The sequence below is a fragment of the Peromyscus leucopus genome, chromosome 4 (assembly GCF_004664715.2).
Source record: "Peromyscus leucopus breed LL Stock chromosome 4, UCI_PerLeu_2.1, whole genome shotgun sequence".
Classification (NCBI taxonomy): domain Eukaryota; kingdom Metazoa; phylum Chordata; class Mammalia; order Rodentia; family Cricetidae; genus Peromyscus; species Peromyscus leucopus.
In genome coordinates this window covers 122374255-122398601 of record NC_051066.1, presented here as the reverse complement: position 1 = coordinate 122398601, position 24347 = coordinate 122374255, and the positions used below count along the sequence as shown (strand labels likewise).

At 43.0% G+C, this 24347-nt stretch overlaps 1 protein-coding gene across 1 annotated transcript in view; it reads right to left on the bottom strand.

Annotated features, from left to right (window-relative positions):
* Cfap61 (cilia and flagella associated protein 61) overlaps positions 1-24347 on the bottom strand; it is a 297138-nt gene that overhangs the window by 76819 nt on the left and 195972 nt on the right. The window contains 1 exon segment of the mRNA XM_028881858.2: positions 8771-9063. Coding sequence (XP_028737691.1) covers positions 8771-9063 — 293 coding nt within the window.

Here is a 24347-nt window from a genome sequence, read left to right as displayed (position 1 = left end):
GTTTTAAAATCCAACAATATTAACAAAATTTAATCACATCTTATTTATTTATGGTATGTGTAGGTATGCTTGAGTATATGCATTCTATAGCCTGCCTGTGGAAGTCAGAGGACAGCTTGTGGGAGTCAGTTTGCTCATCTATAACGTGAGTTCATCTATAATGTGAGCTCATCTATAAAGTGAGAACCACACATAGGTCATTAGCCTTGGTGGCAGATGCCTCCACTCTCTAAGCCATCTTGTCAGGCTATAAGCCGAGTGACATCATTGAAGGATGTCCTAGGGAGTTAGAGCCATGCATACTATGTCTACCACACTGGCTCTTGCCCTGTTGCTTCCTTCCCTGGGCCAGCAGGCAATGGCATGGCCAGGAACCATGGGGACGCTCACTTCTTTGAGTTGCTCTCTCTGACTCTGAGCCTTGTCTTCCCACACACCTTTCATTATCTCCTTCTCTTTCCCCACTTTAGATAAACTAGACTTCTACCTAAATAAAAATCGAGGCCTGGTAGTGGTGGTGTATACCTTTAATCCCAGCACTTGGGAGGCAGAGGGAGACAGATCTGTGTGACTTGGGGGCCAGCCTGGTCTACAGAGCTAGTTCTAGGACAGCCAAGGCTACATAAAGAAACCCTTTCTCAAAAACTAAAAAACAAAGAGTAGAGAAAGATATTTGACAAACTGAAATTATACCTAAAAATAGTGTCCTTGACTTCTTAAACCTTTGACATTTTTCAAAATTCTCCACGAAAGTTCTTCTACCTGTTAGTTTCTGTGGTAGTTTGAATGTAATGGCCCTTACAAGCTCATAGGGAGTGGCTTTGTTGTGACAGGTGTGGCCTTGTTGGAGGAAGTGTGTCACTGTGGGGGTAGACTTTGAGGTCTCTTTTGCTCAATACACTGCCCAGTGTTTCGGTCAATTTCCTGTTGCCTTCTGATCACAAAGCAGCCAGCACCATGTCTGCCTGCATGCTGCCATGCTCCCGATCATGATGGTAATGGACTGAGCCTCTGAAACTGTAAGCCGCCACCTCAATTAAATGTTTTCTTTATAAGAGTTGCTGTGGTCACGGTGTCTCTTCACAGCAATACAAACCCTAACTAAGACAACTTCTTTTTCTAAATGTTGTTAGTTTTTGTTAAGTAACCCATTGAACAAAGACTGCTATTTTATTTTATTTTTTATTTTTAGCTCTGAAGTGTATCTGTGGTGCTGTTATTCACACTGCTCTAGAGCATTCATAACTTTGGCTGCTGTTGTATTTTCATGGTAGTGGTTCCACATTGAGAAGTGAATCAGCAAATCTCGCAGGGACTTGATAAACCTCATTCATCTGAGTTCTCAGAGAGATATTTCCCTGCTAGATACTTGCCAAGGCCACGGGGGTCTTGTGTTGAAAAACATCAAATATGGAGGTTACCATGTAATTGAGCAGATGGATACCGACAAACAGGGAAGATTTTCTTGAGAGCTACTAACTGGGGTTTAGATTGGCTGCAGACCCCACACCTGCCAGGAACCCAAGAGGCAAGGCTATAAGGGAGAAATGGGAAATCTTTGATGTAGGGTAAAACACCAATTTCTGTTTGTTTGTTTGCTTTTTCAAATCTATATTTATTTATTTTTGTGTATATGTGTGTATGCATGTGTGTGCATGTGTGTGGAGGTCAGCCTCAGAAGTTACCTACTTGTAGACATCCACCATTTTGAGACAGGGCCTTTGACTGATCTAGAACTCACGGAGTAGGCGAGGCCAGCTAGCCAGTGAGCGTCAGTGGTCTTCCTGACTCTACCTCCCCTCCAGGTCTAGTGTTACCATACCCACTGTTGGTTTGTTCTTTTCTCCAGTTTTCAAGGAAGTTCTTCTCCTGGGATGGTGGCACAATGCCTTGAGACTGGATCTTCCACCAATAGTAACTATAAACTCGAGTCAAAACAGAAGGACTGCCACAAAGGGCCCGACCACTATTTAAAGTCGGGGAGATTGTGTATGACCATAAAACATCGAAGCAATGACCAGCACAGGGCTAATTTCCCATATTTGGAAGCTTTTAAAAGAGGGTGGGTTATATGCATTCTGTGTTCTAATAAAAGAAAGAATTGGTAAATTCTGAAGTAATATCAACAGATTTTTTTGGTTATAAGAACAAAGAGAGAAAATTCTATAAAAACAAATAAGCATGGTTTTAAAGCTTCAGGAAACATGATATGTAATTGGGGGCATAATTAAGGCCTAACAGAAGAATGGGGCCAGATAACGGGCAGGAATTTGCTAAAATTTAGTGAAAGCCATGGATTTATAGACTCAAGAAACTTGGTGAACCACAGTTAAGATAAGAAATTAAAACACAATAAGCACAAATCAACTGCATCAAACTTCTGGACATCAAGGACAAAGAGAAAATCCTGAAGCCATACAAAGGAAACAATGCGTTAGATCCGAAGGGGAGCAATGTCTTCAATGTTAACTAACTTTTAAATAAAAATGCAACAATATCAAAACATCCTAAGAGACAGATTCAAAGTTGGAGAGGGACCTGTGGGCCCCAAATTCTTTAACTTTTTTTTATTCTTTTTACATACCAACCCCTGTTCCCTCTCTCTCCCCTTCTCCCGCTCCTCCCCTAGTTCCCCCCGCCCCACCCTCATCCCCTCCTCATAGAAAGTAAGGCCTCCCTTGGGTAGTCAACACAGGCTGGCATACCATGTTGGGGCCGGACCTAGCCCCGCCCCCCTGCATCAAGGTTGAGTAAGGCGTCACCCATAGGGAATGGGGTCTAAAAAGCCAGTTCGTGAACCCGGGTAAATCCTGGTCCCATTGCCAGGGAACCCACAAACACATCAAGCCACACATCTGTCACCCACATGAAGAGGGCCTAGTGTGGTCCCATGCAGGGTGAACCCCAAATTCTATATCAAGTAAAAACATTACTTAAGAATGAAGGCAAACTAAGCATGTTTTCCAGTAGAGGAAAACTGGAAGCATTTACTGCCAACAGACCAACCGTACACAAATTACAACAGAAGTTGCTTAGGTGAGGGGAAGGGTGCATTTTCAGAAACAAGGAGCCACAAACAAGAGAAAAATGTCTGGATATACATCAAATACATTCACGAGGCTGGGGGAAGGGATAGAACTCAGTTGGCAGAGCGCTTGCCTAGATTGTAAAGATCCCTGGGCTTGGTTCTCAGCACCACAAAAACCAAGAATGGAGGCTCAGGCCTGTAATCCTAGCACTTGAGAGGTGGAGGCAGAAAGGTCAGGAGTTCAAGGTCATTCTCAGCTACACAGAGAAATGGAGGCCAGACTAAGTTATATAAGGCTCTTTCTCAGCCAGGCATGGTGGCACTCACCTTTAATCCCAGCACTCATGAGGTGGAGGCAGGTAGATCTCTGTGAGTTTGAGGCCAGCCTGGTGAGTTTCAGGACAGCCAGGGCTGTTACACAGAGAAACCCTGTTTCAAAAAACCAAAAAGAAAAAAAAAAGACTCTTTCTCCTCTCTCTCTCCCTCTCTTATCCTCCCCCCTCTCTCTCTACACACACACACACACACACACACACACACACATGAATTGTGGTGGAGTGGCACTCTTAGGAGGTGTGGCCTTGTTAGAATAAGTTTGGTCTTGTAGGAGAAAGTGAGTCACTGAGGAGGCAGGCTTTGAGGTCTCATATATGTTCCAGCCATGTCCAGTGAGACAGACCATTTCCTGTTGCCTGCACAGGATGTAGAACTCAGTCTGCCTGCATGCTGCCGCGTCCCACCATGATGATAATGAACTGAACCTCTGAACTGTGAGCTACCTAATTAAATGTTATAAGAGTTGCTATGGTCATAATGTCTCTCTATACAAGTGTATAAATATTTGTTTAAAACAAAAATTCTAACATGGTCTTGTTTTATTTTCAGTGTGCATAGATGTAATATACAGACTGAATGTAACAAAATAGATGTCTAGTATATAGGAAGAAGGTTCTGTATTGTTGCAAGTTTTTTTTAAATATATTTTATAAAATGGTGCAATACTAACTGTATTGAGGTGAAAGACTGCTTATACATTCATAGATAAATCATTTAAAAAACTGAATAAGATGTAGCTCAAAAGCCATTTGAATTAGAATATTCAAAAATAAATGCAAGAGGAAACAGACAAGGTGGAAAAGAAGTACAGGAAACATGGGGGTGAAGAACAGACAGAAAATAATTTATATGATAAGAGCAGACAGAAAATAATACATAATGATAAGGCCACAACTCACATGGCAGGCCTAAATATAACTACATTAGCAATTGCATTAAATATTAATGGTTAACTACTTCAATTAAAATGCAGACAGAAAGGGTAACAAAGCAGGTGATAGCCAGAATTCTAAGGTAGCTGCTAAGGTCCCCACCTATCCCTCTGAGTACTAGGATGAACTCTGAGTATGAGAAAGTGATAATATTTGACTTTAAGAAAGAGAGCTCATGCTCAGTGAGTCTGACCTAATCAAGTGATCTTCTAAAAGTAGCTAGGTTTTTCCTGTAGAAGAGTCAAAGTGTGGTGAATTTGACTTGAAGGTTTTGATTCTTGATTCTCTATTTTGAGTCTTATAAAGAAAGGGGTCATGTGGTTAGGAATGAAGATGGCCTCTAGGAGCTGAGAGTGAACTCTGAGCCCATAAATGAATGTTGTTTTAGGCTGCTATGTTTGTTAGGCAGTCACAAGATACTTATATTTTTAGGATACTTAGAAAAAATATGCTTTAGATGTAAAGACAAAATTAAGTAAATTTGAAGACATACAGTGCTAGTAATAAATCAAGAAGGATAAAATGGCCATATTAATATAAATAAGGTGGATCTGAAGATAAGGAATACTATCAAGAAATACAGCAGTATATTCCATAATGATAAGGCCACAACTCACAAGGTAGATATCAAAATTATAACTATTCATGGGCTTAACAGCAGAGCAAATAAAGGAAAAGAAAGTTTGACATAATTAAAGAGAAAAATAGAAAGTCCTAAGATAATTAGAGATTTTAATATGTTGCTCCCAGCAATTCTTGTATTTAGATCCAAAGCATTGGTGAAATATCAGTAAAGAAAATCCAGCAGCAATATCAACCACACAGAACTAATTATTATTTACAGAAACATTGTGTTCAATCATTATGAATACTCATTCTTTGTAAGTAGACAAAATTCTAGATTTACTTAGACATAAAACACATCCCAATAATTCTTAAAGGATTGGTTAATAGTAAACAACAGCATTGAATTGGAAATCAATAAAAATACGATATGTAGGAAACCTTGAAATATGTGGAAACCAAATACATTGTCCTGGGTCAATGAAGAATCATAAGGTAGGCAGACAACATTTTGACCAAAGTGCTAGTAAAAAATCAATATATTAAAATTTTGAGAGGCAGCTAAAACATGGAGGAAAACTTAGGGCTTAAAAAAAAAAACTGCTGTCAATGACTTAAGACTGTTCCTTACAGAGTCAGGAAAGAGGACAAGTAGATCCAATACAAACAAAAGGAAGAGAACCATCCTTGAGAACAAAACCAGGGTAAGAGAAAACAAGCTGTCTTTATTGAGAAGTAAGCTTTGATTTTTATCTTTGAAAAAAAATCAATAAAATCGAGAGGTCTCCATTTTAGACTGAGAGAGACAGAGAGGCAGAGTGAGACAGAGAGGCATGGGGACTGAACACAATTCATCAGTGTCAGAAATATATGAGGTGGGAGACTTCAGATAAGATGGATGGCAAAGCAGAATCAGAATTTTTTTTTTAAGTCCCTATTCTGAAGAGAGGAACCAAGGGTGGATCTTGGATATCCACAATGTAAGTGAAAGTGTACTTGGAAAAGGCAGAAAAACAATAACAATAAAATGGGATGCAGAGGGTAACCATAGTGTAATAGCCTTGGCCCACAGTTCCCTGCTGTGGGGAGATGGAAGAGAGGCCCAGTGGAAGATAGCCTGGTCTCAGGAAAGACTCACAGCCACCCCAAGCTCAAACCAGTCACTGGTTTGGGAAAACAGCCATCTTTCTGGTACATGTGCCAGTTAGTAGGGCAAGTCTCGATTTATAACATTGTCTGACTCAGTGTGGTGAACGCTGTCTTGAAAGACAAACTGTTGTTAACTGAGCTACCCATGGGTCTGACAGGACAACTATACATCAGGGAATCTCAATTTTGCTGCCACAGTCACCGGGTGAGGGAGGCTCAGAGAGGCAGCTGTGGACAGCAGGAGGGATGGACCCTGACTAGATGAAGGCAGGAGGTTCTCCTCAGTCTGGCAAGTGCACAGGAGAGACACCCCACCCTCAGTGGTCAAGAATAGATTAAATTAACCGAGAATACCCTGCAGTTTGATAGCTCTGGGACTGAAACTAGTGAGTGTATCAAGCTCTGCAGCCACCTATCTAGAATTCACTCTTCCAGAGACTGAGGACTCTAAACCTCCCAAGGGTACTTGATTCCCACAGCTGTGTGCTTCCATCAGACTGACTAAAACCCAAAAGGTCTTGAAAGTATAAAGATGGGTCCCATGTCAATACTGATCTCAGCGGTATGGTTGGGTTTTATAGTCTCAGTACACTGGGAGACATCTACCTGGATAAAAAAAAAATTGGTCACCCCATGGGGTATGATTTGGGGAGTGTGGAGATGGAAAGCAGAAGAACTCACCTAGCCCAAAGACTGAAAAGCTAAACATGGCTAAGAATGTGTTGACAATCTGTATAGTCAGCTCTTGAAGAAATAGAAATTACCAATAAATACTTGAAAATGTCTTCAACATCTTTAGGCAACAGGGAAATGCAAAGTAAAACTGCTTTGAGATGCTATCTCACTCCAGTAAGAATGGCTACCATCAAGAAAATCAATGACAACATTTTATTTTCATTGAGTTCCAAGGATCTGTCCGTCTCAATGTGCCCAGCACTGTGATTACAGGTATGCAACACTACATTCAGTCATTTACATGTGTGCTGGGAATCCAAACTCAGGCCTTTATGCTTACATGGCAAATATCTTACTAACCAAGCCATCTCCCCAGCCTAATGCCACGAATTTTGACCAACTTAAATGAAACAAATACATTATTTAAACAATATAATCTGCCAAAATTGACATAAAAGAAATGGAAAATCCAAATAGCCTTACATCTGGTTGAGAAATTGAATTTGTTATCAAAACCTTTCCTGTACTATATGTTCCATACCCTGATAGCTTCATTGGCTCATTTTCTCAACATTTAAAGAAGTAACACCAACCTCACACCAGCCTTTTAAGACAATGCAGAAGGAATGAACACCACCTAAATCATTTCACAAGGTGAGCAGAGCTCAAATATCTAAACCCTACAGTGGTAACAAAATGATAGACCAGCATCTTTCAAAATAACCCTAGAACATACTAACAAATAAAATTAAGTCAGTCTCCTGAGGTTCCCTAGGAAGACCTTACAATCTTCTAGGGTCATGGTTGGGGGTAGAAATTTGAGGTTCAAACAGTTTCACTTTCCCCCATTTTAGATGAGCATACTGTGTAAGTGTAGACAATATGTTTCAAAATAAGATTTTTTTTTTCTTTCTTACTGCTAGATCCTTAAGCAACAAGACAAAGTCTGGGACCTATTTGGCGTCCCATAAATACATGTGGAGTGAATACATGAATGAATGCAGTAAATAACAGATTGGACAATTTCTAAGGACCCTAGACCTCACTGTGCCCAGGACATACCCTCCATGAAGGGGTGAATGTTATCTGAGCTGGGTTCTTGGGTCGATATGGTAGAAAGGAGACCAGGCCCAGAGAGCTATGCAAGGCTTTTGATCAGCACATCTGCTCCAATGAGAGGAGTGCAGCTGTGACCAAAAGCTGGCTGGGCAGTGGCAGTGGCTCTAGGGACAAAGGAAAAGGGAATCGTGCACATGAAACTCCCCTACCGGCAGTTCCCACCAGGTTATCTCAGGTCATGAGGGATCCAAGCTTGTGGAGTGCATGGGCCCTGGACTGGTCAGTGTTCAGCTAGCTGCAGCAGCTCCCTGGTCAGAGGAATCTCTGTGTCAGGCCATTTTCAGGAGCCTCCTGGCCATACCCATGAGCTGTGATCTGAAGTCTGGTGTTGCCCATGGGCCTGGGTTCCCACTGTATCCTTGCTGGGGTATGTTATAGGAAAGCAGAATAGGGACACCTTTCCAGCACCTGGCATTTTAGCCCCTTCAGGGTGGCCTTCACTCAGTGAGGTTATTTCTCTCCTTTTTGATGTGCAGTGGGCAGAACTGACTTGCCTGTAGGAAAACATGGTGGTAGCAGAAATGTTGACTGGCTCCTGAGGCCTGCTCCAAGGGACACCCCAGCTACCATTCCATTTGCTCTTAGAACTATCACTGTGCTGCCCAGGCTCAAGAAAGGGCTAAAAAATCTCTGCTGAAGTTGACCCAGCATCAATTCCCAGAAAAGTAAATGTGCCTTCTAGATGATTCCGTCTGTCCTCTGTCTTAATTCAGCTTTGTAAGAAATCTCCTGTGGGAACTGCCTAGTTGGCCCAGGCAAAACCCCAAACAGGAGCAATAAATAGTGATAATAATAAATTGTTTTATTAAGTCACCATGTTGGTAGATACTTCTTGCTTCTGGTGAAGGACAACCTGAACAGTTTGAAAACATGCCCCAAATCTACAGCTGTAAGTGCTCCGCAGAAATCTTTCGGAGTCCCGAATCGCTGAGCGGACAGTGAGCGCGGTTCACAGGGATGGGCTTACCGAACACTCCAGTCTGAAAGGCTTGGTGGAAGTAGTGAAGCAGGCACTGTGGATAGGATCTGGGTCCTGGCCATCGTTCCACTGAGCCAACAGCGCGTCCTGATAGATAGTCACACCGGCGGCACCGAGCGCATCTTTCACGGCCGTCTCTATCACATAGTTGTTGATACAGGTTATGTTGGATTCAGTTGGGGGATACACGAAGTAGATGCAGTTCCCCTTTACGCCAATGTGCAGGAGTGTCTCCACCGTTGTGTAAGCGTCAATTGTATTCCCATAGACAATGACCTTCCCTAGAAAGAGAGGGAAATGCTAAGACATACAATTAAAAAAAAAAAAAACTTATTAGTCAAATGCTAATAATGCCGAATTGCTCCCTCTAACCCTTTCATTTTTCAGCTGCAGGAAGCCAGTGGTGTTACCTAGCAACGACGACCAAGATAATTTAGTAAAGAATTGGCACAAAACATCCCACAAAGTAGTCAAGTACTTCTAACACAGAAGTAGGACATTCATTTATGTTCCTATAATTTGAAAGTTGAAATTATGCTGGAGGAAATGGTCTAGAATAAAACCTTTTATCTTGTTTTTGTTCCCTATTTGCTACACTTATTAAAGAAACAAAATTGCTGAAGTCTGCCATGCATACAACTTCTCATGAGCCAGGAAAGGACACTGGCAAAAAGCATGTTCCCATATGGGTGTGACAGAGAGTTTTAATATGTAAATGTTGACCTGGGTTGATTTCAAGGTATTCCCCTTGTTTTTGAGAACTAATAGTTGTAACATTCTGCTTTCAATGTGTAATTTTATAAAGATTCAAATTGCTGGTTTTAGAATTTAATGTGTCAAGACCTAGCTAGAGGGATGGAAGGGTATTATTTTGCTCAGCAAATATAAAATCATAAAATAAGCTTGAAAGAATTCCCTGTAGGAGAGCATTCTAAGAGAAGCAGTCAATCTCAGTTGTTCACATTTCTCAGAAATAATTACAAATGTTATTATTTGCCAGTTTTAACATCAGTGGCACTATATATTGAGTGTAGCTTCCACTGTTTTTGACATTGAGTTGGTATTTTTTTTCTTTAACCTTTTTTTCTTACAAAGAAATAAATGCCTGTAGACTTGTTTTTCTCAAATCTGCTATAAGAATTTTATCATAAAGTCTACACTCATTGAATCTCTCTTGTTTTTTTCTTCTGATTCATACAATGGTATGAAAAGAAATTTCATAAGGCAAACTAAACAAGTGTATTTATTCAATTGGGTTGAATAAATTATGCAAAACTTGCTTTCTTTTTTCTTTCCTTTTATTGAAAATAGATTTTTTTCATACAATATACTTTGATTATGGTTTCTCCTCTCCCCAACTTTTCCAAGCTCCTCATCCTCTCTCCTTCCATCCAAATTCACAGCTTTCTGTCTCTCATTAGACAATAACCAGGTAACTAAAAAATAACAATAAAATAAAAATAAAAACAAACAAATTCCAATAGCACAGAAAAAAAAATGGAGGAAGAAGAGCCAAATAAAAAGCATGAGAAACACATATAGATACAGAGACACACGTTTGCACACGCAGGAATCCCATAAAAACATAAAACTGGAAGCCATAATACATAATCAAAGAACCTGTAAAGATTTTTTTCTTAAAAAAAAAAAAAAAAAAAAAAAAAGGCCTTAGCTCAATATTATGAGACAAAGAGCCTCCAAAGATGCCACTGAGTTCATTTTGTATTGGTAATCGACAGCTGGGCATGGGACCTGCCCTTCAGAGTGCTTTGTTTCTTTAGCGAGACCCCCTTGGAGAAAACTAAATTTTCATTTGCAAGTGGTTATCAATTGGAGATAGCTTTTGGGTTAGGGATGGGGTGACAAGTCCACTTCTCCTTTCAGCTCCAGGACCCCATCTGGAAGAGACCTGTGCTGGCCCTGTGCATGCTACCTCAGTCTCTGTGAGTTCATTGTACATCAGTCCTGTTGTGTTTAGAAAGACTTCTTTCCTTGGTATCCTCCACCCTCTCTGGCTCTTACAACTTTTCCAGTTCTTTTTCTATGGAGTTCCCTGAGTCCTAAGGGGAGGGATTCTATTGGAGACATTCTTTTTAGGGCTGAGTATGACAAGGATTCTCATACTCTGCATATTTTCTGGCTGTAGCTCTCTATATTTGTTCCTATCTGCTGTAGGAGGAAGCTTCTCTGATAATGGCTAAGCAAGGCACTGATCTATGGGTATAGAAGACTGTCATTAGTAGTCATTTTATTGCTTCAGCAGAACAATAGTATTTCGTTTTTCCCTAAGTTCCTCGCCTATCCAGTCTTAGGATCTTGGCCACCCAGCAGTGTTGGGATAGGTTCCATCTCATGGAGTGGGCCTTAAATCAAATCAGATATTGGTTGGTTTTACTCCCACGAGCTGTGTGCCACTATTACACCCGCATATCTTGCAGGCAGGTTACCACTGTAGACTGAAAGGTTTGTGGCTGGGTTGGTGTTTACTTTTCTCCTCTGGTAGTATGCAGAGCACCTTCCAGTACCACGAACACTAGACCATAGGGCTAAAGGCTCTAGGCAGACACCAGCTTGACGTCGATGAGTTATTTAGGTGTTGTCTTCAGCAATAGGGCCTTACCATCAGTTTGTGGAGAACAACCTCAACAATGGCCTAGGTTGTTTGGGGGTTCCCATGGGGCCCCTTTGGCAAACAATTTGGGTAGAAGTAGCTTCCAGTACTGGAAACTTCATTTGGTGATTGTCCAGTTGGGGCTCTGTCTCCCTCATTATTTGGCAATTTCATTTAGATTGCATTCATATATGTATAAAATTTAGGAGGCTTCTACTACATCAGATTTCCAGATGACCCCTCAAATGGCCCTTAGTTTTAAATATCATGTCCCTCTCCATATTCCCTCCTTTGAACCCCCTCTCCCCTCCCCCTCCCATTTGATCCTCCCTTTACAGTACCCTCCCCTTGTCCATCCCTAACTATTCCATCTCCCCTTCCTAGGGAGATCCATCCCTCCTCCCTAGTCCCTTATTCTCTATCTAATCCTCTGTGGTTCTATGGATTGTAGCTTGTTCAACAATGACTCAACAGCTAACATCCACATATAAGCAAATATATAGCATATTTGTCTTTCTGGGTCTGGGTATTCTCACTCAAGATGATTTTTTTTCTAGTCCCATCCATTTACCTGTGAATTTCAGGATTTCATTTTTTTTAATGGCTGAATATTCCACTGTGTAAAGGTACCACATTTTCTTCATCCATTCATGCATTGATGGCTTGTTTCTAATTTCTGGCTATTATGAATAGGGCAGCAATGAACATAGATAAGTAGGTGTCTACGTAGTAGGAGGAGGTATCCTTTTGTTATATGTCCAATAGTGCCATAGCTGGATCTTGAGGTAGATCAATTTACATCTTCCTGAGGAACTGTCACACTGATTTCCATAGCACCTATACAAGTTTGCACTCCCACCAGCAATGGAGGAGTGTTCACTAACTCCACATCTTCCCCAGCATGAGATGTCATTTTTTTTAATTGATCTTGGTCATTCTAACTGGTTTAAGATGATGAAATCTCAGTCATTTTGATTTGCATTTCCCTGATGACTAAGGATGCTGAACATTTCTTTAAGTGCTTCTCAGACTTTTGAATTTCCTCTTTGAGAATTCTGTTTAGAGCTATACCCCATTTTAAAATTGGTTTATTTGTTTTCTTGATGTCCAATTTCTTCGAGTTTACATATTTTAGATGTTAGCCCTCTATCAGATGCATAAATGGTAAAAATCTTTTACATTCTGTATCCTGCTGCTTTGGACACCTGATTTTTCATAAAGAAACCAGAAATAGACACTGGAAAAAACATAGCATCTTTAGCAAATGGTGCTGGTCAAATTGGATGGCTGCTTATAGATGAATGCAAATAGATTCATACTTATCACCTTGCACAAAACTTAGCTCCAAATAACTCAGGGACCTCAACACAAAACCAGGTACACTGAAAGTGGTATGTGGTGATATATTGTATTCCCTAATAAACTTGCCTGAGGATCAGAGAAGCAGATCAGCCAGCCACTAGTTCTTATCTCTATGAAATCTTCAGTCTAAAGAGAGTGAGTTTCCTCATATCTTATAGACTTTTCTCTGCACAGACATCACTTCCTGGGATTAAAAGCATGTGTACTAGGATTAAAGGTGTGTGCCACCACTGCCTGACCTCTATGTCTAATCTAGTGGCTGGCTCTGTCCTCTGATCCTCAGGCAAGTATATTAGGGCACACGATATATCAGCATGGTGGCACAGGAAAAGACTTTCCGAACAGACCACTGATAGCACAGACACTAAGAACATTAATAAATGGGACCTCACGAAACTGTAAAGCTTCTGTATGGCAAAGAACACCATCAAAACTTGCTTCCAGTCCAAAATTTAAAAAGATGTGTGTGATGGCTTATTTAGGAAAAAGATAAGCTCCAAGGGCTTCCAGATGGCCTCTCTGGGAGAGCCCACATCTAGAAAATCCTCCTATGTGCCTGCTCCTCTGCCTCGGGATGCCAAGCCAGCAGTGTGTGTGTGTGTGTGTGTGTGTGTGTGTGTGTGTGTGTGATCCTCACTCACCTTGGCCAGGGGGCTTCTTATGGGGGAGAAGCTTCTTCAGATCAGCAGTTCCTTGGCTGACAGAGCCAACATTTTGTTTAAAGTCCTGAAGCTCCTGGCCCCTGCAATCTTGGCTGTCCAGCACAACCAAGAACAGGCCTGCCAGGGGACAAGGTGTGAACCTAGAACTGTCAGGGTTTGAGTCCTCCTACTCTTCACTCTAAAGCATGCCCATTTTCAGCTGAAGAAACGCAAGTGTGTATGCCGTACAGACCCCACAATTTGGTGTTTCCTATTCTCTGCCATGCTAGCTGAGAGCAATTTCACTGCGAACTTTTTGCTACAGGCCCAGTGAAGAAGGGCAGCTCGAGACTTTAGTTTCCTAACCGTCACCTATTGCAACAATGCTGTATAACAAGCCACCCCAAAGTCAGTGCCAGACAGCTTAAATGAGCATGCTGTGCATTAGCACACATCTGTGGAGAGCTGCAGTTTACTGATATGGTTCTGCATTGCGGTTGGGTATGAGTTTGCCCAACACGTGTTTTGTCATCTCTGAATGGACAACTCCCTGAGGCACATTCTATTTATGACAAAACGCAAGGACACAACTACTTAAATACACTTCACGCCTCTGCTTACATAACACTCACAGCGTTCCATGGCCCACAGCCACACCTAAGGCCAAAAGAGCAGGGAGGTGCATTCTGAAAACACAGGGAGGGAGAGGCACGAACCACAACAGTCACATTTAATGGCTGCTTACACAGTTTCATCTAAAAGTATTCATTCAAATACTTTTCATCTGATTATATTTTCTCATAACTCATAAAGCATATGCAAATCTCATTATAATTTGTTTGGAAATAAATCAGACTATAGTACAGACTGTAGCACAGCACTCCGCGAAGAGGAGTCATGCTAACAGCCTGACATAACGAAGTCAGTCTGTTGTCTTCGACAGTCCAATCTGTTGCCTTTGATACGTCTATTCCATGGGAGATTTTTCTTTCCACTGTTTTCCTGAAACTGGGAGTTCTTTCTCCATCGTTTCTCACTTTTACTTTGCAAAGAAGTTTCCGATTCAGTTTGTTTATCTTGTGACTCCAACATGCCAGCTACAACACCAGCACTTTTACAGACTTCCTCATTGGCTCCATGATGCATGAAGCTGGGACTCAACCTGATGGAGGCGGTGAGGGGAGGAAGAAACACACACACACACACACACACACACACACACAGACATGTGTACAGAGAAGCTGGGATCAGACTGAGTGGGGTATGCTCACCTTGATCCAGCAGTACCAACTACATAACCACCTTGAACCTCACTCAGAGTGTTGATTCTGTACAACAGAGAAGGGAGCAAGCTGTCCTCAGGGGTCAGTGTAGGGAAGCAGTGTCAGGCTGAAGGCATCCTGGAGGAGGAGCTGGAGTTTCGAGTTTTGCATACACTGGCCAATTGTTAGTAAACACTGGTTACTGGACTAGAGAAGTGTAGCAGGAATCTTAAAAGTTCTTATTAATAAAATCAAACCCGAGGCGAGTTATTGTGGTCCATGCTGGTAGATCAGAGAGACAGAACAAGTCACAGCTATCTCACCTCACCGGATCCTCAGCTGGTCTTGTCTCCTCAGACTGGAGGCCTCTGAGTCCTCATCCGGAATGAATCTCAGCTGAACTGAACCAGCCAAATGCTTCTAGTTTCTGGTCCTCACGCCTTATATACCTTTCTGCTTTCTACCACCACTCCCTGGGATTAAAGGTTGGCTTTCTGGGATTAAAGGCGTGTCACCATGCTTGGCTGTTTCCAATGTGGCGTTGAACTCACAGAGATCCAGAGGGATTTCTATCTCTGGAATGCTAGATTAAAGGTGTGAGTGCCACCATTTTCTAGCCTTTGTATCTAGTGGCTGTCTGTTCTCTGACCCCAGATAAATTTATTAAGAGTACACAATATTTTGGGGAACACAATACCACCACAGAGAAGGCTTTGCCAGTTTCCTCTGAACTTCACCAGGAGAAAAGCTTTGCCAGTTCCCAAGGGTCTGAAGGGTTGGTATCCTTGACATGGTCGCGTCCATGTCAACAGCACACATCCACTTAGGACTTCATACTCTCCTTTCATAGCCATTCAAGTCTTCCCTGTCATTCTTGTTGCTGTAAGAAATCACTCTGGAATATATTTTTGTATATTTAGAAAATTTAATTGACTATACGTTTGATTATTATAGATAATTAATTATAATTAATTAATTATTAATCTGTATTTATTAATTGCAGATTATAATTTCAAATGAACTGCATAAGCATAATATCCCAAACAAGAGGAGAAACATATATATACATATATATTTGTTATTTGTTATAATATATATAATAACAAAGTTGACTCTGAACCTGTATTAATAAACTAAAATCCATATCACTGTAAAGTATTTTGAGACCAACAATTGTTTTTTGGATTAAAGCACACCCAATAATCTATCTTTTTAAAAATCATTTCTATATCATATTCCCCTTTTTTCTTTACAAAGAGATTGATAAGATTATAAGCAACCCCTTTAAAATAAAAACAAACATTTGTAAATAATATTTTGGAAATTTGGACATTGTTTTCTATATTATTTTCTGCTGCTTGGTGTGTGCTGGTTATCTTGAGGAACCCTAAGAAAATTTATAATTATGGTTAAATTTTGGCTATAGTAGTCTGTGAGGCTGTATCATTTCAGCCAGTTGCCTTGAAGTTGTTGTGGACATTGGATCATCTGGGCCATTGATCTCACTGGAGACCTCTCAGGGGGTCTTCCTTGATGGAACCATATTAACCTGGAAGGAATCCATAGCTTTTTGTGGGAAAAAAAAAGCTCTTTTCCAAAGTAACATATCCTTAGACCCCCATTTTGAAGTCAAGATACCTTTAAAATATATATGTTGGTTTAGCTTAGCAGCTCCCATAATCAAATGTCTCTCTGTAGTTAAAAATCCCAAAGACAACATAATAATATATAGTATCCAGACTCTCTATGTAGGACCAAGGTGGTGGCTAACTCTGCTCCATTTTTTTTTTGTTCCCAAGTGTCTAGTTCCATGGTAGAGGTATTGGCGGGAGCCATGTTTATTGCTTCAACTCCGGGTAGTAGTATTAAGTAGTGTGCAGCTGTGTTCTCAAGCCTGCAGGCAGCATCAGTGGCTGGGAGAAGCCTCTCTGTATCGTGGCCTGTGGGAGAGACTGTGGGAGCCCCCCATGCCACTTAGTTCATGGCAGCTGGAGGCCAGCTCCATTTTGGAGGCAGCTGTCAGGAGATGAGTTCCTGTGCTGTTGCTGGCATGAGATGGTGAGGCTAGGAAGCCCAGTGTGGTTCCTCCTCTGTGAATTTTCATCTTTCCCAAGCCTTCTTAGGTCTATGCCGAACAACGCCCACATTGGGCATCAAACGTAGCCAGAAGTTTTCCCGTGTCCCGCAGCCACTTGGTCCCAAATAAATATACAGAGGTTTATAATAATAACAAACTGTTTGGTCTATGGCTCAGGCTTATTGTTAGCTAGCTATTACATCTTAAGCTAACCCATTTCTATAACTCTATATATTGTCACATGTCTCGTGGCTTTACCTGTGTCCCATTATATCATTTTCCCAGTGGCTCTCAGTGGCTCTCCTGACTCCACCTTTTTTCTCCCTGTCTCTTTGTTTGAATTTCCCACCTGGCTCTTATCCTGCCTTACCACAGGCCAAAACAGCTTTATTTATTAACCAACAGGAGCAACACATATTCACAGCATACAGAAAGACCATCCCACATCACTGCAGTCAGGTTCTGCTGTCAGCCTGAGAGGTGGCCTGTCCCCTTGAAATCAAGGCCACGGTGGCCAAGTGCCTGTGTGGCTGCACTATGGAACCTTTCTCTAGGTGTTCATTTTCAGTAGGAAATTGCCCTCTGTTCTTGCATGCCCTCTCCTTTTTTTTTTCTTTAAATGCAGATGGTTTTCAAATGCACTTTCAGTGTTATATCTTGGGGCCTTTGACAGTTGACCACTTGCCCTCAAGGCACCAATCTCGCTGCCCCAGTACAAACTTCACCAGTTGGCACTGTATGAAGACTTAGTCTTTAGGTGGGCTATGAAACGCAATCATGCTCAACATTATTAGATCTGATTTTGGGTTTCCAGTGCAGTCCACCAAACCCTACATTATCTTCAGTGTAACCAAAGCTGTACAACTGACAGTTAAGCGTCAAACGACAGACACGCCTGCATATAGGTGCCGCTGCATGAAATCCCTTGTTTACTGTGCTGTCTAGAGAAAGGTGGACGTCAGGCAGACAAAACACAGATTCCTAAAGGGGGTGAGAGTTTATGGTGGCTCTTAGGGTCTTTAGAGTGTGTGGCTGACTTTGTTTCTGATTTCAGATCTTAGGCCTTCCTGACATTGGAGATGGAGCTCATCCATTGTATAATTCTCACACCCCAAGGGTTAATCAGGTCAGAAATGAAATGAAGAGAGCAGGAGAGAGACAGAGAGAGGTAAAGTACGGTGAGAGTCCGAGACAGTCACAGACTGTCCCTGATCTGCAGGTAGAAGGGAAAGGAAGGTTTTCCAAGCCAGGGAAGAGAAGCCGTGGCTCGGTGTATTTCAGATGAACTGGGAGATGCGTGAGTAAGGAACAGGAAGGGGCAGAACATTCTAGGCTTTGGTAACAGCTGCCTACCTTTGCCAGTAGACAGACAAAGGACATGGTTGGGGTCCTCCAGGCACAGGACTCCTTGGCCCTGTATGGAGGAGGTGAGGAAGACTCCGGTTATGTGAGGTCCATGTGCCGTTACTGTAACATCTTCTTGACAAGATGGAGGCTTTGGTGAATTTCATCAATGCAATCCTAGGACTCGGCACTTTACAATTCTGAGTCTTTGGAGGGAGAGTGTCCTAGATGTAACAAAGGCACCAGGTACTGCTTTGCAATCTGTATGTGTGTGAGGCCACTATAAGGTAGGCAATTGGAGGATCTCCTCTGAGGCCAGTTGTATGCTAAAGGATCCTAGCCATGGTATGCTTTCCAGCTCATCTTATTTAACAGACAAGAAAGGTTCAGCATTCACACTTGATCCAACACGTGGTAGATGAAGGGTGAGTTGTCCCACCTTCAAATGGCAAATGATGGTGACTGATTGGAATTCTGGGTGAATCTGTATTTAAAAGAAAGACTGCACAGAATACAACTGTAGCAGTTTCCAAGGAATGCCAACATACCTCCCTCACTAAGATTACAGACTCGGGTAGGAGGGCGTGGTCCCAGGAAACAGTCCCAAAGATGACCTTGGGCAAGAAGGAACAGGAAGTCACTCTCCTGCTCAGTGGCAGCTGTCTTTGAAGCAAGCTTCCCAGAGGATGGGGTGGGGTGGGGGTGGGGGACTTTAGTGCTGACCACAAGGTGGAGAGGAAGGGATGAGGTGATGAAAACCAAGACCTGGGGGAGGGAATTTAAGATAAGAACTTCTGGAAACAGTGACTGCCTTGTCTCTGGTACTCTAAGGCAGGAGTGAACGCACTAGCAACCGTGACAGGACCACATCCATGATACTTCAGAATGGCAGCCGCAGCAGCATGCCTAGGCAGGAAGGCCTGGACTTAACGTTCATGGAGGAGAGGGGGTCCACTTTGTCATCCTGGCTCCTATTACGGTGTCAAGGTCTGAAAATCCCGAATATTTAAGGCTAAGATATCTTTGTAGGAAGGGACAGCTAAGTTAATCTCTCTGTTAAGTTCATGGAATAAAATGCAGTGCTTTTTTTTCCTGTCTAGTCAGACATTTACTACAAAAGTAACGGAACCACCTTTCTAAGGAGTCATTCCAGGAGAGGCCAGAGGTACTTTATTCCTCTGGCTCAGATACTGGGAGAACCTGCCTTGCCCCAGCTCAGGGACTCACTGACCCCCCTTGGCAGGATTCTGGGAGAGATGGCAGATGAGGAGGAAAGGAAGGACACCATGGCCTGGAGGTCCGGCTACAAATTTGGAGTTCAAGAACTCAAGAAAAAAAAACACAAGAAGATCTGTGTATGTGGCTTGAACAAGGATTTTCCTCTAGGCTATGTAGTGAAGGGTGACCATGAACTCCTTGAGCTCCTGCCTCTCCCTCCCAAATCCTGGGATTGCGAACATGTAGCATGAAGCAGCATGTTTTTCCCCCCTCCAGTTGTTTGTTTTACTTTTTGAGACAAGGTCTTGCTTTGTAGCTTAGGTTGACCTTGAACTTGTGATCTGCCTGCCTCAGTCTCCTGAATCCTGGGATCACAGTCTGCACCACCACACTGGATTCCTATTTAGTTTCAGCATTTAACTTTTTATTTATTATTATTATTATTGCCTGTGTGTGAGATGTGCGGATACACGGATGTCATGGTCCGCATGTGGAGGTCAGGGGACAGCCGTGTGGAGTCGGTTCTCTCCTTCACCCTACTCAGGCTCTGGGAAGCATGTTCACGGCACCAGTCAGCTCACCAAACACTTCATCCTCTCAGCCGTCTCTCTGGCCGAGTCTGTTCTAGTTTAACAAAGACTTCAGTTTTCTTCGTCCACTTCAAAAGAGACATATGGTCATCCTATATGACCTCTTCATCCCCAGATAGGTCTGGAAGATAGGTTTTATTGTCATTTCCCACCCCACCTCCCACCCCCCAAAAGCAGAGCAGAGAGGTCAAAGTCACACAGCGGCCAGTGGGTGGGCCCAGAGCATTCGCAGTGTGTTTCACTCACATCCCACAGTCAAAGGCCTGTGCTGCGCTTGGAAATGGATGGGAAATGGATGCACAACCCAGGACCTAAAACACTCTAATTAGAATTTTATCTGGATAAAATCAAGAAATTGCTGGTTAATGAAGGAATTAAAAAAAAAAACATAATAGAACATTATCAGAAAACCACTTCTTTGACAAAGCATAGCATGCCTACAAACAGACAATACTCTTTCTGCTTTTTATAAATCAGAGCATAAGGTTTCTCTGACCCCAGCCTGACCTGCCTCATTTTTCCCTGCCAAGCATAAAGGGGAGAATGTTTTCACTCTAACAAAGGTTCTGTCGTCGGTGACTCGAGCGCTGGAATTTTAATGTTTGTTCTTCCTACAAACATGCTTTTAATAAGGCAGTAAACTGTAGTTAGCTACAGATGAAAATAATTGATCCATTTCAAGCCATTAGGGTGGTTTTGTTTTTTCACTTTACTTTCACCCTACTTTTCATTTTCAGGGAAAGTAGAGAGGTAAGAGCAGATGAATTTCAATTAGTTTCAATTAACGCCATAAACGGCTCTGATGTATCAGTGGCCGGGCTCTATTAGAACTCCCCCACAGCTGAACGCTCCTGGTTTCGCTTGAACTTGAGAGTGCCATTTGAGTTGTGACGTCACTCACTAGTCTCCACAACCCAGAGCCGTGCCCGTGGCTGGGGTAATTGACATCTGTAACTCCAGAGCACAGAAAATGGAGTCTCAGCTGCTCCCATCATGGCCACTGGGCTCTCCTTTGGGAGCAGAGGACTGTAGCGTCAAGCAGCAGCTGGGAGAGGGTCGCACTCTGAAGTGGCATCTGTGTGTGCGTGCGTGTGTGTGTGTGTGTGTGTGTGTGTGTGTGTGTGTGTGTGTGCTTGCGTGAGAGAGAGAGAGAGGTCTACTCCTCCCACGAACAGTCATTGTTCTGCTATCCATCATCTGCCATCCTTCCAGAACAATTGCCCTGTGCTTTTCCTAGGACTTAGGAAGTGGACCCAGGAGAGATGGAAGAGCCCCCCCCCCCCAGCCAGTAGAGACAAGGGGCTTTCTTCCTCTTCAAACAAATTTAATTTTATTATTTAATATTGTGTCTGCTTGCGTGTGTGTGTGCGTGTGTAAGATGTGGGGTATGAATGCAGCTGCATGCATGCCATCGTGCATGGTGCATGTGTGGAGGTCAGGGGACCACTTTTGGGATTCACTTCTCTTTTTCCACGGGTTCTGGGCGCTAAACTTAGGCTGCCAGGCTTCCATGGTAAGAGCTTTTATCTGCTGAGCTATCTTGCTAGCCCATAAACAAAGAAGGTCTCACTCTTTAAAAGCTCAGGCTGGCCTCGAACTCACTATGTAGCCTGGGCCGGCCCAGAACGCCTGGTGATCCTCTTGGCTCAGCTTCCTTTTCTCAGATTCTTGGGAGTAGAGTCCTATCTTTGGCTACCTTTCCCTACCCCTATCATCAACCACCTGTATACAACGGGACACTAGTTTAGATAGTAACAGAAAGCCATTACAAATAACATCCACGTTCCTCCTCGGCAACCCACAGAGAGAGAGGTACTGGACCAACTGTCCAACTCAGCAACCGGCAGCTGGGGCCCAACTTTCAGGAGGCAGGAAGGACTGCAGCCTTGCTCTTTGTATGGCCTGCCAGACTTCCTGGTTCCAGCCTCAAACGCCGCTGTCCGAGGACTAAACTTGAAGGTGAACTAGAAGTGGCTGTGCTCACTGGACCGCCAGTGTACAGGGGACCACTTCGCCCTCGCTTGCATCTGTGCCTGCGCTGCCTCATCTGACTGCTGCCGTCTTCTAAGAAGCCTGGCCTCTCAGATCAACCTCTCTCTGCTGACATGGGTCTACAGACTGCAAGATCACCTCCACCTTTCACTGAGTTCTCATTTCCCAAGAAATAGCCGGTTAAACTTGGCCTTGGGGAGGCACTAGTGTCCACAGTGTGCATCTCTTCCACTTGCTACTCGGGCCTCACCTCCCACTTCTGACCTTCACAAGCTGGCTGCCCAGATCAAGTACTGGTCCACTGTCTTATTTTTCCCCAACGTAATCTTTTTATTAATTACTTGGGAATTTCATACAATGCACCCCATCACATTCGCGTCCCATTCCCCTCAGGTCCACTGTCCCATCCTTGTGACCCCCCCCCCCAAGTCCAATTTGTGTTGTCCATATGCTCACTGGAGCACAGTCAATCTCACTTAAGGAAAACGGAGTCCTTCCCCACCACACCCCCTGCCAGAAGCTGTCAACTGTGAAGACATACACTTCAGCATATTTATTACAGTTTTTAAGGACTCCCTTCAATAGCTTCCTGTCTGGACTGTTTCTTTTGAGGGGGGCGGTTGTCACAGAAGTCTTCAGCGTGTCTCATTCTCAGTCATGAGTCTGCAGTCATCAATACCATTGCAAAAGCAGCTTCCCTGCTCATAGCAGCCTGCGGCAGCATGGATCACAAACTTCCACATGGCTTCTGCCAGCTGCTTGGGTCACGGACCCTGGTCTCTGGCGGCAACACAGGCAGCACTGATCTTGGACATCCACACGGTTTCCATTGGCAGCACAGATCACAGGCATCAACATGGCCTCCAGCAGCAGCACAGACCACAGAAGTCTTTTGAGGAGACTTAATTGAGAAAATGAACCCTTCTTCATCTTGGATATCACGTTGTTGCTCCAAGTCAGGGTGATAGTGTGGTTGCACGACATCAATTTAAGCTCTCCACCCTTCCCCAGAATAAACAAATAAAAAAACTTAATTATTCAGCCCTTATTAAGGAGTAACTCAACTCCTTTTTTGGGGGGAAGCCTTCTGCAAATGTAAAGACATCCAGGCTCTCATGAAGGCCACAGTGCCTCTACATAACTGACTGTACTCAGTGTGTATGGATTTCCATCTTTCATGTCAAGACTGATATCCCTGGGGTGTCTGTCATCAGCATAGCAGGAGCTGAAATTCACATGTCAGGGAAGCTCTTCAGGTCCAAGTGTCTCCATCAAGCGAACTAGAAACACTGAGGCAGACCTCTGGGAAGGGCCCTCTAACAGGCCCAAGCAGGGCAAACATGTCACTGGCTGCCTTTGCTCCTTCCCTTCCCTTCCCCGCTCTCTTGCTAAACCGTTGGATTACATTCCTAAAGCTAGCTCTAAGGTCTGTTCCTTTATTTGGCCACTGACTCATTCCTGAGGCTGAACATCAAGGTCCAGCTATCAAAACACCAAGGCCTAGCAATTCATTATTTGGCTACACTGGCTAACTTGTCCAATCAGGACTTACCAACTCACTCCAGCACAGACTCTCCCTTTTGCTCCTTAAAAACCTATGCCTACAGAAACACCTGCTGTTTGTCTTTGCCTGATCTAGAGGCAGCCTCGACCCTGAATTTGTCTCTTTGGGGTAATAAATCTTCTTTGTGTTGAGAAGTTGGTATCTGGTGGGTTCTGTACTGACTCTGAGGCCCCTTATTCACAGGGAATACATTCTGAGACCAGCACTGGGTGCCAGAAACCGTACATAGTGGCATCTAATATATTTCCCTTCAAACATACACACCTGCCACAAATATTTACCTACTCACTTAAAGGAAGCACCCTGTGGCTTTTCTTTGGGCAAAACTGAACTGTCAACATCACTATTCTTATATTTTGAGGCCATTAAATAAAATACTTAAACACAAGCATTGCCATATTGTAACAGTGGCTCTGATAACCAGGAAAGCAGCTGAGTGACTAGCAGGTGGGTAGTGTATATAGAGTGGATACCCTGGACAAAAGGATGACTCATGTCCTGGGTGGGATTACATAAGAGTTCACTATGCTACTGAGAAGAGTGTCTAATTCAAAACTTAGGGATTATCTCTAAAGTTTCCGCTTAACAATTTCATAGCCTTAAGGTTCCCATTTACTGTTTTCAGTTGATTACTGGTAACTGAAACTCTGGAAAGGGAAACTAGGTAGGGAGGGCTATCCTAACACTCAGAAAAGCTTGTGTCTATTGAATGCTTTTTGTGGCTGATACACTGTACTGAGGATTGGAGGCAACAACTCATTGACCCATCAAATCCTCCCAACAACCCATGTGAAGAAGATATCATCCAGAGTCTAACGTACAAAAGGGTTCAATTACTTGCTCAAGAAAATGGTGGGCCCCAAAACTGAACTGATTTCATCAACCCTCAAACTTGGTGTTACTC